The sequence below is a fragment of the Pongo pygmaeus genome, chromosome 5 (genome assembly GCF_028885625.2).
Source record: "Pongo pygmaeus isolate AG05252 chromosome 5, NHGRI_mPonPyg2-v2.0_pri, whole genome shotgun sequence".
In the NCBI taxonomy this organism is placed as follows: domain Eukaryota; kingdom Metazoa; phylum Chordata; class Mammalia; order Primates; family Hominidae; genus Pongo; species Pongo pygmaeus.
Genome location: NC_072378.2, coordinates 135,274,016 through 135,290,877, shown reverse-complemented (window position 1 = coordinate 135,290,877; position 16,862 = coordinate 135,274,016). Strand labels below are relative to the sequence as shown.

Below are 16,862 nucleotides of genomic sequence, written 5' to 3'. Positions count from 1 at the left end.
CACATCTAGGAAGATGTGAGCAGCCACTGTGGCCCTGGTTTTGGGATGGAGAGACAGCTCTTCCGAGAGAGGGCAGCCAAGGTAAAGAAACACAGATGAGCCATGGAAAGAGGGCATCTGTCTTCAGTTACCTCTGCAGGGTGAGCAGTGGTGCAAATCAAAAAGTGTATGATTTGGAGATTAAAGGGCTACAGTTCATCCCCTGCTAACTATGTGACCATGGAAAAATGGTCTAACCTCTCCAAGGCTCAGTTTCTTCTATAAAAGAGAGGAAGTAATGGTTACTTCATAGAGGATTGTTGTGTGGAATAAATGAATAAATTCATGTAAAGGACTTGCTTCGGGGCCTGGCATCCAATCAGTGTTTGAGCAATGAACAGTTTACAGTGTGAACCCAATAAAATCACATGCACAGGTGCCTTTTGACGATTTTAAAGGGCTATGAACACATAAGTAAGTAGCTGTTACTTTTACACACAATTATCCATGTCAGGTAATGTACTAGAAGTCTGTGAAACATTCAGCCACTCTCTTAATTCTGAGTTTGGAGACTGGAATGCTCTCTCAGAGCGTCAGGTGCCCTCCCACATTCACTGATTGGTAAAGGGGAAGATGGGGGCTGGGAAGGGGGAGGCTCACTCAGGAGTCCAGACAGTGGTGGGGACAACCTGAGTGCTCAGTCGTAAAGAGGAAAGGCAGAATTTTTCCTTGCTATGGCTGGAACAAAGGCACTTTTGATGCTGGAAAACTTCATAGATGGAAAATTTTTACCTTGTAGCTCATATATAGATTCTTATGACCCATCAACGGGGGAAGTGTATTGCAGAGTGCCAAATAGTGGAAAAGATGAGGTGAGTATATGCACTTAAAGAAGACTGAAATGTGTTTAATATGTTGGCCAATTATGGGTAACAATTTTCTAAAAGCAGAGGGAGTTGGGGGAAGATGTAGGATTGTTAAACATGATAGAAGGAAGATTCTAGTTCTAAGAAGATGTACCTTGTAAATGGACTGTATGATACCTAGAACAAATCTCTTACTATATGCAGAAAGTAAGTCATTTTTCTAGCCAACCTAACACAACCCTGTGTGCAGTTTTTTTTTGTAATTCTCAAACATTTCCTAATCAGTGTCTAGTACAAAGTATTATTTGTAAGAGCTATCAGTTTGTTAAATATTCCCTTTTCTCCACCAAGCACTGCTTAAATTTACCACTATATCCATGGAATAAAAAAAAGTATAGCTTTACTAAACAAACAAAAAACTGTGGACTTTGTTTTAGATTGTCTTCTCATAATTTGTCATGTCTTCAAAATACCTAGTAAAATAAAATCAATCATTTGAATGATGAAACTCAAAATCAAATTCCCATATATTTTTGGAGTTAGATTTAACAGCATCTTTTTTCTTATCCAAAGTGTTTAATGGCATATGAATTACATTTTTTTAGTGATGTAGAATTAATTTTACTTGGAGAATTTTGTAAAATATTTGAGATATATTTGATTAGCTATCAATTATTGCACTGAGAATATAAATATATCTGAAGTGGTAAATGTAGCTGATGTATATATAGTCATCTAATGCCTTATGAATTATAATTTATTCTTTTTAAGGCACAAAGAACTAGATTATTTAAGATATAATTATAGCCTTCATATAAAAATATATATTCCATGCAAAGTTTTTTTTTAAGAACATTGCTATTTTTTTTCTTTTTTGTGAATACTTCAAATCTGTTTTGCATTTAAAATAAACCTTTAGACTTAGGGATTAATGTTTGCAAATGTTGGTTAATGCATTGGTTAAATTATAATCTGCAATTTTGTTTGCTTCAAATGACCTAACACAGCTCTGGGAAATCCAGCTTTGTGTTTTCCACTCTTCCTTGTTTGCCAAAGTGAAGTTAAAAATGACAAACATGCCAAATTCAGCTGAAATATTTCCTGCAGCTAATGGCTCATACCTTTTTAGAAAATAGAATGAGGTATGGATGCACTAGCTAGTAGAGTAATAGATATGTTCAATTTCTCAGCAATCCAACTTCCAAATATCCTATCTGATCCCGTAAGTCATAGTTTTTTTCTGGCTTGAAAAATATGGTTACCATACAAACCGCATGTCCAATTTCCCAAAACATCACTCAGGAAAATGTTGCTGGTGCTGCTAACAGTGGCTCCCGTTTATTCAGCTTTTGCTTCGTGCTTTGCAGTCATTAAGCCCTTTTTTAACAAAAAATTAAAAAATTGATACATAATAGTTGTACATCTTTATGGGCATATGTGACATTTTGATACATGCATACAGTGTGTCATGATCAAATCAGGGTAATTAGGATCTCCATCACATTAAACATTTATCATTTCTTGGTGTTGGGAACATTCCAAATCTTTTCTTCTAACTATTGTGAAATATACAATAAATTATTGTTAACTATTGTCACTCTACTAGAACTTATTTCTTTTAACCATATTTTTGTATTAATTAGCCAACCTCTATCCTCTCCTCTACCTTTCCCAGCCTCTGGTAACCATAATTCTACTCTCTACCTCCATGAGATCAACTTTTTTAAGCTTCCACATATGAATGAGAACATGTAATATTTGTATTTTTGTGCCTGGCTTACTTCACTTAACATAATATCCTGCAGCTCAAATCATGTTGCTGCAAATGACACGATTTTGTTCCTTTTTATGGCTGAATGATATTCCATTGTGTATATATACCATATTTTCTTTATCCATTCATCTGTTGATGGACATTAGGTTGAGTCCATATCCTGACTATTGTAAATAGTGCTGCAACAAATATGGGTGTACAGGTATCTCTTCAGTATACTGATTTCCTTTTCTTTGGATAAATTTCCAGTAGTGGGATTGCTGGATCATACTGTTGTTCTATTTTTAGTTTTTTTTTTTTGAGAAACCTTCATGCGTTTTCCATAATGGCTGCACTAATTTACTTTCCCACCAACAGTGTATTTGTCTTGCCTTTTTTCTGCAGCTTCACCAGCCTTTTTTATTTCTTATTTTTTGATAATGACCATTTTAACTGGGATGAGATGATAACTCATTGTGGTTTTGACTTGCATTTCCCTAATAATTAGTGATGTTAAGCATTTTTTGTATACCTGTTGGCCATTTGTACATCTTCTTTCGTGGGATATCTATTTAGATCATTTGCCCATTTTTAAATTGGATTTTTTGGGGAGTGGCTATTGAGTTGTATATGTATATATACAAGCTCAAGCTCCTTATATATTCTGGTTATTAATCCCTTGTCAGATGGATAGTTTGCAAATATTTTCTCCCATTCCGTAGGTTGCCTCTTAACTCTGTTGTTTCCTCTGTTGTGCAGAAGCTTTTTAGCTTGATGTTATTTTATTTTATTTTATTTATTTATTTTCTTTTGTTGCCTGTGCTTTTGAGGTCTTACCCAAAAAATGTTTGCCCAAATCAATGTCGTGAAGTATTTACCCTATGTTTTCTTATAGTAGTTTCATAGTTTTGGGTCTTAATCTATCTAAGTCTTTAATCTGTTTTGATTTGATTTGGTGAGAGATAGGGGTCTAGTTTCATTCTTCTGCGTATGGTTATCCAGTTTTCCCAGCACCATTTATTGGAGAGACTATCTTTTCACCAATGCATATTTTTGGCAGCTTTGGAAAAAAACGAGTTGGCTGTAAATGCATGGATTTATTTCTGGATTCTCTATTCTGTTTCATTGGTCTGTGTGTCTGTTTTTACACCAGTGCCATGCTATTCTGGTTACTATAGCTTTGTAGTGTATTTTAAAGTCTGGTAGTGTACAATCAGTAAGCCCTTTAATATGGATTATCCAAAGAAGCAAGTTGTAACAACCTAGAAGTCTCTATTATGATCCTTATTTTACAGAGGACAGTACTAACACTCTCATCTCTGATGCTTAGATCCATGGGCATGTGCACATGTGTGTGCACACACATATGCACACCTGTGTGCATAGCACATTTGCATTATAGCATTGCCATTATAAGCACTTACTAGAGTCAGAGTGCCTGGTTCAAATACAAGCTGCACCACTTGGTATCTATGGCTTTGACTTAGAGCTGAACTTCTGCATGCCTCAGTCTCCTCATCTATAAAATGAGGATAATAATGATATCTACTTTATAGTGTTATTCTGAGGATTAAACAGACTCATATACGTAAAGCCCTTAGTGCTTGGCATATAGTAAATGCTTTCTGTGTATTAGCTTATGCTAATATTATTGTATGTAGTACATTAATATGTATTCTATATTACATGGACATAAGATGTGCTATAAGGCAACTTAGAAAATATGAGCGGACTTGAATTTTCTGAATAGCAAAAAGATCAGATTTTTACATTGACTGGAGGAATTCATGCTCCTCTTGCTGGCTGGCAGTGGGGCTTCCTCATGGCTGCAGCTGGTGGTGGAGGTCACCAAAGCCATCTCTTCCCCCATCCTGTCTGCAGGTCCACATTTGCGATTTAGTTTTTGAGGCGAAGCCACCATATTTCTAGAAATTTCTAATTAAGATAAGAATCATTTTATACCTTACTTCAGCTCAGCTAAAAGTGACTGACTGAATTAGTTCGTTCTCACACTGCTGTAAAGATACTACCCGAGACTGGGTAATTTATTAAGGAAAGAGGTTTAATTGACTCACAGTTCTGCATGGCTGGGGAGGCCTCAGGAAACTTACAATCATGGCCAAAGAGGAAGCAGGCATGTCTGACGGCAGGCGAGACAGTGTGTGAAGCCCAAGAAAAACTACCATTTATAAAACCATTAGATCTCACGAGAATTCACTCACTATCATGAAAATAGCCCCCACAAACCAATCGCTTTCCTCCCTCAACACAGGGGGATTACAATTCAAGATGAGATTTGGGTTGAGACACAAAACCTAGCCATATCAGTCACTTTGCGTGAGGAAAATGAAGGAGGGGTGTGGGTCAGGTTTTGTATGAGGGCTAGCACAGGCTCAGGAGGCTAGATTACTTCGGGTGAAGTGCTCCAAAAAAGAGCTGCCAGAAGCCTATGGAAAAGGATTCTGAGTCTGAGCCAGGGCCCAGTGGTGGAAGACAGCTGTGATTATAATTTTTCATGCATGTGAGAAAGGAGAGGAGTGAGACATGGGTTAGGGATTTGTCATCTCTGGAGAAGGCATTACTTAGACATTGCCGGAGAGAAGAGAAAGGCAGAAGAGGACTTGAAAATTATTTTGCCTACATCACATTTTGGCCATGAGTTGACCCTGCCCATACCTTCCCATACATATATTGTTTCCTTTTGTATGTAACTCTAAAATCAGGTACCCAAGCCATCTGTTCAGCCACAAATCTCCTTTTCTCCAATAAGGCCTCTTCCACTGGGCAGAATCAGGCAGCAGGCAGAGCAACCTGTGGTCCTGGGAACCACCAAAATCTGGGTTTGAGTCCTGAGTCTGCCACTTATTAGCTGTGTGACCTATGGCAAGTTGCTTGAGTTTCTGTGTCTCAGTTTTCTCATCTGTAAAATGGGCATAGCAATACTCATGTTATAGAATTTTGAAAGGACTTAAATAAAAATAATTTGTGTAAAGTATTTAGCATATTCCCGTATATAAAAATTAGTCAATAAATTATAAATATAATTAGTCATTTCAAGTGAAAATGACAATCTGAGGATGTGATTTAACCCAAAATTTCAGACCTTATAAGATATGCCAGAGCTCAGTTAGAAGCTTTAGAGATTCCACATATCTAGATTAATTTTCTTCTTCTACAATACATATAATATATACATACTGTATATACTATATATACATTATGTATAACATATACATTTTTTTGAGACAGGGTCTTACTCTGTCACCTAGGCTGGAGTAGAGTGGCACAATTACAGCTCACTACAGCTTCTACCTCCTGGGCTGAAGTAATCCTCCCACCTCAGCCTCCTGAGTAGCTGGGACTACAGGCATGCACCACAACGCCCAACTAATTTTTTAAAAAAAACTTTGTGTAGAGACAGGGTCTCACTATGTTGACCAGGCTGGTCTCAAACTCCTGGGCTCAAGCGATCCTCCCAACCCAGCCTCCCAAAGTGCTAAGATTACAGGCATGAGCCACCACTCCTGGCCCACAATATTTTAAAAAATTCTAGTTTCTGAAGTGATTGAAAATGTACATCTGTTAAAATTCAAACAGCTTCTTTCTAATGATCTGATTACCACATTCAGGATGCATTGGTTGAAATGGAGCGTGTTTCTTTGTTTTTATGGTACCCCTCCTTTGCTGGTCATGTAAACACCTGTGTCATCTACTTTGTGGGTGGCTCAGCACTGGGACATGTTGAATATTCAAAATTAGGGTGGGCCAGGCGCAGTGGCTCACACCTGTAATCCTCGGCCTCGGGAGGCCGAGGCGAGTGGTTCGCTTGCATTCAGGAACTCGAGACCAGCCTGGTCAGCATGGTGAAACCCCCTTTCTACCAAAAAATACAAAAATTAGCTGGGCATGGTGGCGCATGCCTGTAATCCCAGCTACTCGGGAGGCTGAGGTTAGGAGAATCACTTGAACCCTGGAGGCAGAGGTTGCAGTGAGCCAAAATTGCGCCACTGCCCTCCAGGCTGGGCTACAGAGTGAGAATCCATCTAAAAAACAAAACAAAACAAAAATTAGGTGTGTGGAGACCTGAGGATTCTGGTTTCGTCCATCCCCTAAGGAGTAACAGCTTTAAGATGACCCTTTCTCCCATTTGCTCCTCAAAGATCGAAGCCGCGGTCAAGGCCGCCAAAGAAGCCTTTCCTGGCTGGTCATCCCGCAGCCCCCAGGAGCGCTCCCGGGTCCTGAATCAGGTGGCGGATTTGCTGGAGCAGTCCCTGGAGGAGTTTGCCCAGGCCGAGTCTAAAGACCAAGGTGAGAGTTGCCTCTTAACTGTAACATGGGACTCAGGGCATCTCTGATTATTCATGTTACTCCTCCTGGGGCCATCAGGCCAGCCCATGTGCCTGCTCCTTTGGCAATAGTAGAAGTGGAGAGCAAACTCTCCCCTGCTCTAGGCCTGGGAAGGCCAGGACTTGTGGCTGGCCCACCCCTGTCTCATTCAGATGGCCAGAGAATGTCACATGGCTGGATCCAAAAGCTGAGGGGCAAAGAAATACACTCTGTTCATTGGATGAAAGGAAGTGCAACTATATACAGCAAAGGGCATGGATATAGGGAGAGATGAAGAACTAGGGCTGATCATGCAGTCTCCTACTCATTCTAAGCAGAGAATTTCAAAGCAAAGATAATTTGAAAAGCAGTTATGCAGTCAGATCATTTAAGATGCTTTCTAATATGTCAGTCACCATTCCACTCCTGACACTTCTCATTTTTTTTCCCACTCTTTCCCAGACATCAGGGTAATGGAGTAAATATCTGTAAATTTTTGCAAGAATATCTGTTAGGATAAGCCAAGAGTTTTAAAAATTACATGTGTGCCATAAACCAACCAAAAATTAGAAAGCAGCCTGAGTCCAAGCCCTTAAAAAGAAAATAGTTCTCTGCTGGTGTTCCTGGCCAGTCTCTCTGCATTGCTAAAGAGAACTCAGTAGCAGTCCAGGTAAGCTTCTGTTTTTCTTTCTGTGCCATCCAGGAGCTAGGATGTGCAGGGCATGTGATGGGCAAGCAGGTGCCACACAGCATCCCGTGCCAGGGCGTTCCCAGCCGCTCTTCTGATGACTCTACCATGTGTTGGGAGGTCATGACATACACATTACATGTGTATAAAAGTGTTTCATTTTGTGCTGTGCAATTACAACTGTCCTAACACCCGTATTTCAATGCCTTTGTCACAGGTACAAAGCCTGGTGATTTTGAGTTGCAAGAGTTTGTGTGGGTGAAGTGGTAGCATCTGGCAAATTGATGATGAGAATGATGTGTTCAGTTCACAAAACAAAGATTATTGACTCAATTTTAACCCCCCACCTCAGTTTCCAACCTTATACCTAAATATTGTATGGTTTTATCAAACCATGATCAAGTCTTTGTGAGGTCAAGGAATGCCTGCCCCAGGCTAGAAGGAATCCAGGCTGTTTCAGTGTGAGTTGGGACACGTGGGCAGTGGAAACTGATGGATAGAGTGTCCCCATTAGCTGATAGTGCTTTATGTTGTTTGCTTCTTACAGGGAAAACCTTAGCACTGGCAAGAACCATGGACATTCCCCGGTCTGTGCAGAACTTCAGGTTCTTTGCTTCCTCCATCCTGCACCACACGTCAGAGTGCACGCAGATGGACCACCTGGGCTGCATGCACTACACGGTGCGGGCCGCGGTGGGAGTTGGTAGGTGCTGTTCAGTGAGAGCCCGCCTCCCGGTTATGCTTGCAGATGCTTGCAACATTCTATGGCATTGTCCTCAAGGAACAGGTTAAAGAAAAGGAAGAGCTGATATTTTTCTTTTACCTAAAATCCATTGGCCTCAAAGATCTATTTCTAGTTTATTTTCTTTGTGTCAAGTTCTCCACTTTTCTTTTTAGACAGTCTTGCTCTGTTGCCTAGGTTGGAGTGCAGTGACATGATCTCGGCTCACTGCAACCTCTGCTTCCCGGATTCAAGTGATTCTCCAGTCTCAGCCTCCCGAGTACCTGGGACCACAGGTGCGAGCTACCACACCGGCTAATTTTTGTATTTTTAGTAGAAACAGGGTTTCATCCATGTTGGCCAGGCTGGTCTCAAACTCCTGACCTCAAGTTATCCTCCCACCTCGGCCTCCTCAAGTGCTGGGATTACAGGCGTGAGCCACCACGCCAGGCCTCATGTTCACGACTTATTCCTGGAACATTATCTTGGAAAATCATAGGGAAAAGAATAATGCTAAGAGTAAATATGTAAATTCACATGCCAGGATTTTTTTTTTCTACTTATATTTAAAAAAGGAAAAATCAGGCTGGGTGCAGTGGCTCATGTCTGTAATCCCAGCACTTTGAGAGGCCGAGGCGGGCGGATCATCGAAGGTCAGGAATTCAATCAGCCTGGCCAACATGGTGAAACCCCATCTCTACTAAAAATACAAAAATTCGCCAGGTGCGGTGGCTCATGCCTGTAATACTAGCACTTTGGGAGGCCAAGGTGGATGGATCGCCTGAGGTCAGGAGTTTGAGACCAGCCTGGCCAACATGGCGAAACCCCGTCTCTACTAAAAATACAAAAAATTAGCTGGATGTGGTGGCGGGCACTTGTAATCCCAGCTACTTGGGAGGCTGAGGCAGGGAGAATTGCTTGAACCCAGGAGGCCGAGGTTGCAGTGAGCTGAGATTGTGCCATTGCACTCCATCCTGGGCTACAAGGGTGAGACTTGGTCTCAAAAAAAAAAAAAAAAAAAAAAAAATCAGCCAGGCGTGGTGGCATGCACCTGTAGTCCCAGCTACTTGGGAGGCTGAGGCAGGAGAATCGCTTGAACCCGGGAGTTGGAGGTTGCAGTGAGCTGAGATGGTGCCACTGCACTCCAGCCTGGGTGATAGATTAAGACTCTGTCTCAAAACAAAAAAAAAAGGAAGAACTATTTATGTACATTAAATAAATTAATAAGTGTAGGGCATGTAGTATGGTGCCAGGTGTGTGATAAATAAGCCTCTACTGAGAATTATCTAACTTCGTGCATTCCTTTGCCTCTTGACCTTTGGAAGAACGTATAAATAAATGTCTGCAATGACTAAAAGTTTCCACTAGATGTCACTGTTTCCTCGGAGAAAAAAATCATCTTTTTAGCTTGTTATATTTTATGAATACAAGTTAAAAGGAAAACAATTGGGACATCTTATTCCTTTGGTTCCTTGAAACCTTCAGAAATTATGTTTTCAAGGCATTGTGGAAAGCTCTACCTCCTCCTAAGAAGTGTGCTAATATATTTTGCTGCAAAAATATTTGTATCCCCTGAAGAATGGATTTTTCAATGGGAAATTTAATAATATAAAAGATGCATTTACTTTCATAGCACAGGCTTGAGGGAAGAGTATAAAATAAGATGAATCAATTTCCTTTCAGAAGGTGGATTTTTATATTTGTGTGTTTTGTGGTTGGAAACCTGGATAGTTTCAGAATACTGCATGGAGACACATTCTAGCTTCTGTTAGGTTACTCATCCAGCAAATCTATCTGGTCAGGATACAAGTGACAATCTAGAGAGAATTTTTATTTAAAAATATTCTAAATAGCCAAAATGGATGTCACAGTCCATGCACCAAAGGTTATTGGCTTTACTGATAGGAGGGCCCTCACAAGGAACACTCAGAACCCATTGGCCCCTATTTTATGAATAATTATATAAAGCTTGAGATTTTATGTCTCAACCCACGACAGGTTTGAAATAAAGGTAAAGAAACATGTTAGAAGAAATAACAGCCAGACAGTTAAAATAATGGGGAAGGAGACGTTTTTGAAAAAGTAAAGCTCAGTCTATAAATCTCAAAATACATCACATTCTGGAACTGTTTAGTGACAGATGACAGCTGTTTTTTTATTTTTTATTTTTATTTTGAAGTTCCAGGGTACACGTGCACGATGTGCAGGTTTGTTACATAGGTAAACGTGTGCCATGGTGGTTTGCTGCACCTATCAACCCATCACCTAGTTATTAATCCCACCATGCATTTGCTCTTTATCCTAATGCTCTTCCCCGCAACTCTCCCCTGACAGGCCCTGGTGTGTGTTGTTCCTTTCCCTGTGTCCATGTGTTCTCACTGTTCAGCTCCCACTTATAAATGAGAACATGCAGGTGTTTGGTTTTCTGTTCCTCTGTTACTTTGCTAAGGATAATGGCTTCCACCTTCATCCATGTGCCTGCAAAGGACATGATCTCGTTCCTTTTTATGGCTGCATTGTATTCCATGGTGTATATGTACCACATATTCTTTATCCAATCTATTATTGATGAGCATTTGAGTTGATTCCATGTCTTTGCTATTGTTATTGTGAATAGCCAAGTGCTGCAATGAACAAACGCGTGCGTGTATCTTTATAATAGAAGGATTTATAGTCCTTTGGGTATGTGATAGGTGACAACACTTCAGCTCTGGAGTTTATATTGCTGTTGTTCATAATCATGAACCACCAAGAAACGGGTAAATCATATTGACTTTACTCTGTTTTAAAAGGTACAGTTGCTTGGAATATATTTTAGAATTATTTCCCTGAAGGTGGCTACAAATAAGCAAAGCTTTGGAGGAAGTTAGAAGAGTAAGCTAAGTTTCCTGCGGCATGAAGGAGTTTTGCGTTAATAACCCCACTTGGCCAGTCGGCCTCAGAGGGGTATGCCGTCACAGGCAGTGCTTCTGCTCTCATCACTTAGCTGGTCTGATCAGCCCCTGGAATTTGCCGCTCTACTTGCTGACCTGGAAGATAGCTCCAGCGATGGCTGCAGGGAACACTGTGATAGCCAAGCCCAGTGAGCTGACTTCAGTGACTGCGTGGATGTTGTGCAAACTCCTGGATAAAGCAGGTAATTAGGTGTTGGGGTTGGGGGGCAGGCACAGAGTTGGAGCAAAGCTGTAGTTTATAGAAATCTTCCACTCAGCAGCACAATCGATTCCAGTGACGTCGTGGGCTTTGTCTTTCTGATTCTTGTCTGGGAAATCCCCTCCACCCACAGGGTTCCCTCATCTTGCTTCCTGTCTTCAACACCAGAACGGTGCTACTGCAGGCGAGTTCCACTCCCCAGGGTGGGTGACTGGCAGCACAATAGTGACACAGACTTAAACAGCCCCATCAAATCAAAGACACCTGCCTGCTCCAGAGAGTCAATTAAAATCTTAAGTTGGGGCCAGGCACGGTGGTTCACGCCTGTAATCCCAGCACTTTGGGAGGCCGAGGCGGGTGGATCATGAGGTCAGGAGATCAAGACCATCCTGCCTAACATGGTGAAACCCCATCTCTACTAAAAATACAAAAAATTAGCCAGGCATGGTGGCGGGCACCTGTAGTCCCAGCTATCTGGGAGGCTGAGGCAGGAGAATGGCATGAACCCAGGAGGCAGAGCTTGCAGTGAGCCGAGATCGCACCATTGCACTCCAGCCTGGGCGACAGAGTGAGACTCTGTCTCAAAAAAATAAATAAAAAAGAAAATAATAATAATAATAAAATCTTAAGTTGAATCACAAGTTAATCTTGATAACAATAAGAATATTGCTAGGTACACCTATAGTTTGCTTGGCTATAGAATACCTAGTAGAAGTAGCCCGATTTCAAGAGATCTAAATATACATCCTTCAGTTTTTCCTGCCTTTGGGACTGCTACTGGAAAGCTAATACAATATGGCCTTTTCCTAGCATATCAAGGTTCACGCGTTTGCTCCTTGTTCTTTTTCTGCTAATAGTTTATTGGCTGCATTCAGGATGCGCTGCTGGTTTTGTTCTGGGCTGTAGCTCTGCACAGGCACAGGCTGGCACTGTTTGAAGGCAGCAGGCAGGAGACCCCAGCAGCTCTCCTGTGAGAAGTCCCCTTAATGTGAGGTCTTTTTGCTAAGTCACCCCACAGCCAGGGCAGGAGTGCTGGGTGGGGGGGACAGACTCACTGTCTTCCTAGCTGAGTCTTTCCTTGCTGCCTTTCAGCCCATAGAGAGGCACTGCTGGGCTCTCCTGTATCCACAGAATGCCCGGTGGGTTAAGAGTCCATCCCTCTCTCCTGCTTCAGAACACCTTTCTTAGAAGCACAGACATACACATTAACCTCCAGTAAACCCTAGCCAGTTCTTTACTCCACGAGGAAGATGAAGGCTCAAAACTGAGGCTGTTTAGGGAATGGCACTGGGCCTTAGGATCCCAGGGTCCTCCAGAGGAATGAGGCCTCCCAGCCTAGGACTCTGAGTTGTCATCTATGGAGATCCCAGGCTTCGAGGTGGAGGGGGTGGGGCGGGGTATATCGTTTAAATGTGCCGACCCTTCCCATGTTCCTCCCCTACAAAAGACCTCACAGTCTAATTCCATTCTTTGTAAAATGAAGTCTGTGGTGTCTGCAAAGGCGCGACATATTTCTTGCCTGCCTGGTGACTGCAGGTTCCCCAGAGTGGACTAGGCCTGGGGCTTGCCCTCTACTGGGACTTGGAGGCAGGGGTGGCGTGCAGAGCCGTGTTCCCTTAACCACTCTTTCCTGAGACCAAGCACGTCTGGATAGATGATGAGTTATCTTTCCCGACCAGTCTGCCCTGAACCTGGCCTGCATGAGAATTTCTGTTTCAATCTCTGCACAGCATTGGTCTTATTTCTTGGGAACTAATAAGCCCATTAAACTAAGATAGCCCTTCTCCTCTTTCCTCCATGGGCTGAAACTTCCTCCCCTGACAAATATAGAGAGTGTCATGTTCACCTTGCTCCTCTCTTAAGCCCTCAGTTTCTCCACTGGGATTGGAAGGAATGCGAACCACATCTGTGTCATCTGCTTTAGAGCAATGTAAGAGAAGCTTTTAGTTGAGGGCGGCGGGGGGGAAGCGAAAATAACTAATTCATTCCGGATGTCTAAAGAGTTAGCTCCTCTAGTCCTGGGCATTTAAACAGACTTGACAGATAACTGTCCTTTAAAATAAACTCATTTTTAAGATGACACAGTGAATACTTCTGTGGGATTCCTGGAACTGTCATTTCTTCTTGGGGGCACCAAATATTTGCCCTCATTCCTGGAGTGCCCACTGACTGCATTTTCCTGGCCCTTCCCATTAGGTGTGTGTGTGGGGAGCAGGAGATGTGTGTGTGTGTAGGGGTGTGTGTGTGTGTGTGCTCTATTTAAGCCTAAAATTCTTCTTGTTGCCACCCTGCCAAGCCCCTACATTTGAGGGGTTTCCTTCTAGTCTGTTCTCGTCTGTTCCTAACTTGTCTGTTAGCCACCTCCCCTGAGTTTTGCTAAATTGCTATTTGTCAGTTAAACTGCTTTCCTTCTCTTATCACCAGAATCCCTTCAAGGTTAGAGGGCAGACATCTCAAGAAAAATTCCATTAATTTCTGGATAAAATGTCAAAATGGTACTGAGAAATAATGGCCAGCCAACATTAGCATCCAAGCCCAAGGGAATGTAGTCAAAATGATAATACTGTCGTGGGGAAGGCAATCTGCTGCCGCAGTGAGCTCATTTTACTGTGGGGATAATATGCAGTGCTTCTGCATTCTCTCTCACCCTCGGTTAAAATGCTACTGTGAACATTAGCAGTGATTCCATTCATTTTTTGCCTTCAGGATTGATAAAGCCTAACAGTCCACCCGCTCCTGCCCCACACCCCATCCACTCACATGCATGTCCCATCACTGGTGGAGATGCGGGGCCCTTCCCAGGAAACTGTGGGAGACTTGTCCTTGTTTCGTCCCATCACCTACTGAGGGGGGTCCTCTCCTTCCACACTTTCCTTTGCCCCAACCCAGAGCTGGGGTGCTCTCACATGGTGCCAGCCACTCCTCTGACAGCGACCTACAATCCAGGACTGACCTAAGCTAGATTTCAACAAATGTGCATGTTGGGTAAAGAGATGCAATGCTTAGAAGTGGGGCTCTGGCCAGGCATGGTGGCTCATGCCTGTAATCCCAGCACTTTGGGAGGCCAAGGTGGGTGGATCACCTGAGGTCAGGAGTTCAAGACCAACTTGGCTAACATGGTGAAATCCCATCTCTACAAAAATACAAAAATTAGCTGGGGATGATGGCAAGTGCTGGTAATCCCAGCTACTTAGGAGGCTGAGGTGGGAGAATCGCTTGAACCTGGGAGGCGGAGGTTGCAGAGAGCAGAGATCTTGCCATTGCACTCCAGCCTGGGTGACAGAGTGAGACTCCATCTCAAAAAAAAAAGAAGTGGGGCTCTGCTAGGCACCATCACGACTTATGGAATCTTCCTACCTGTCTCCTGAGGACTCACTGGGATGGGACCATCACTGTAGCTTCAACGTGATTGGGCCAAGGCTGTGGCTCTATAGGAGAATGTTCTGGATGATAATGGATCATCAGTGTGAAATTAGTATTTATATTATTTATAATTTAAAAGTAGATTCTGGAAGAAATGGGTTGTATCCAAAGGAGTATGTTTCTAATGAGGAGAGATTGTCTAACCTGGAACAAAGGGAAGGAAACCAGAAGCAAGGAAGCAGGTCACAAAGCCGAGATGCTGCAAGATTTCTGCACCTACCGTAGGTCAGGCCTGAGGAAACAGAGGGAATAAACTCTGCTACCTTCAGGCAGACCCTAAGAACTGCCTAGACACAGCATGATTATACAGATGACTTTCTTTTTGGACATTATGAAGATGATTTTCTTTTTAAAGCTTCCCCATTCATGAACCATTTCTAATTTGAGTAATGTACACTAAGCATTCATTCACTCATTCATTTACTTAACAATCATTAACCTGTCAGCTTTGCTACTTACCGGTTGTTATTCAATCTCACTTTGCCTCAAATTTCTTCCTGGTAAACTAAGTGTAATAAAACTACCTACATCCTAAGGTTGTTGTGAGGACTGAAGGGTGCAAGTCATGGATAGCAGTGGTGAGTCCACAGTAAGCACCCTATCTAATGTTTGCATTTACTGGTCTGAGTTCCATGTGCTATCGACTGAAGAATCATAAGGTTCATGCATTTGGAAAGGAGGGTTTTATTTCTTATAAAGGGTTGCAGCCTGCAGGCTGGCCATCTTGCAGGCTGGGAAGCGTAGCTTCTGCCCAAAGCGGAGAACAAGTACTTGGAGGAGGGGTGAAGGGAACAGAAATTTATCCTGAGCAGAGTGGCTGAATATTCATATTCAGTAGGATATGGGAGGAGTCATGAATATTTATGAAAGGGGAAACAGGTGCGTGCACAGATGAGCTTAATGTGCTCATAAAATTGTAGGGCCAACTTACAAGTACCACAAACAACCAAAAATGGGTGCCCCAATCTTTTCTATCACAAGACTCTGCTACCTTGTATCTTCGTGCATTTATGCATGTGTTTTCTTGTTTTATTATTTTATTTATTTATTTTTGAGATGGAGTCTGGCTCTATTGCCAAGACTGGAGTGCAGTGGCACCATCTCAGCTCACTGCAACCTCTGCCTCCCGGGTTCAAGAGATTCTCCTGCCTCAGCCTCCCGAGTAGTGTTATTTGACAGTGTTATGACGCTGTTTATAAGCATGGTGGACATGACTTCTGGATCACGTGCTCAAAAAATGGCAGCCTTAGCATGTTCCGAGGGTGGAGTTTTTAGCCATCTGACGTCAAAAGGTGAAGCAGAGGACATGAAAACCCTCACTACATATCCTCGGCAAGTCAGCCAAAACCAGTCCAGAGATGGTGGTCAGTTTTTAGGAAGGGATGTGTTGTGAGACTGGTGAGCTGTCATATCCAAACCGCAAAGAGGGAGGAAAATTTGGTTGCAGTTTCAGATGGTTAGCTAAAGGCAATAAAGGAATAGGTTATCCATTTCTTGTTTTTTTAGAGCTGGTTTCTGCTTACACTCAGGAAAGAATTCTGGTTAAAGATTAATAAGGAAGAGTCATACTATGGCGTGTTTGACCTCTCATCTCATAATGGCTGGGAACTCAGTTTTTAAGGTTTCTCTGGGATCCCTTTGGCCAAGAGAGGCTCCATTCAGTCAACTGGGGGAACTTAGGATTTTATTTTTATTTCCCAATGCCAAACTAGGCTGTGGCACAGAGTAAACAGTGGAGAGCAAAGAACAGATACTGTTTCTGCCCTTAGCTAGCGTACCTTCTAGTTGTGTGCAGGCAATGAACAAGTAAGTCCAGAAAACATCATGGATAGGCTGAGTGCAGTGGCTCATGCCTGTAATCCTAGTACTTTGGCAGGCCGAGGTGGGAAGATCACTTGAGGTCAGGAGTTCGAGACCAGCCTGGCCAACATGATGAAATCCCCTCTCTACTAA

The 16,862-nt window shown here is 42.4% G+C and overlaps 1 protein-coding gene across 3 annotated transcripts in view; it reads left to right on the top strand.

Annotated features, from left to right (window-relative positions):
* The first annotated feature begins 665 nt into the window (after positions 1-665).
* Positions 666-16,862, top strand: part of ALDH8A1 (aldehyde dehydrogenase 8 family member A1) — a 32,459-nt gene continuing 16,262 nt past the window's right edge. For 2 of the 3 annotated variants that reach the window (XM_063666619.1, XM_054493047.2), the window contains exons 1-4: positions 666-851; positions 6,759-6,906; positions 8,160-8,315; positions 11,320-11,469. In XM_063666619.1, the coding sequence (XP_063522689.1) occupies positions 714-851; positions 6,759-6,906; positions 8,160-8,315; positions 11,320-11,469 (592 nt within the window). In that variant the 5' untranslated portion in view covers positions 666-713. The remainder of the gene's footprint in view (positions 852-6,758; positions 6,907-8,159; positions 8,316-11,319; positions 11,470-16,862) is intronic. The other variant, XM_054493048.2, reaches the window with a different exon arrangement.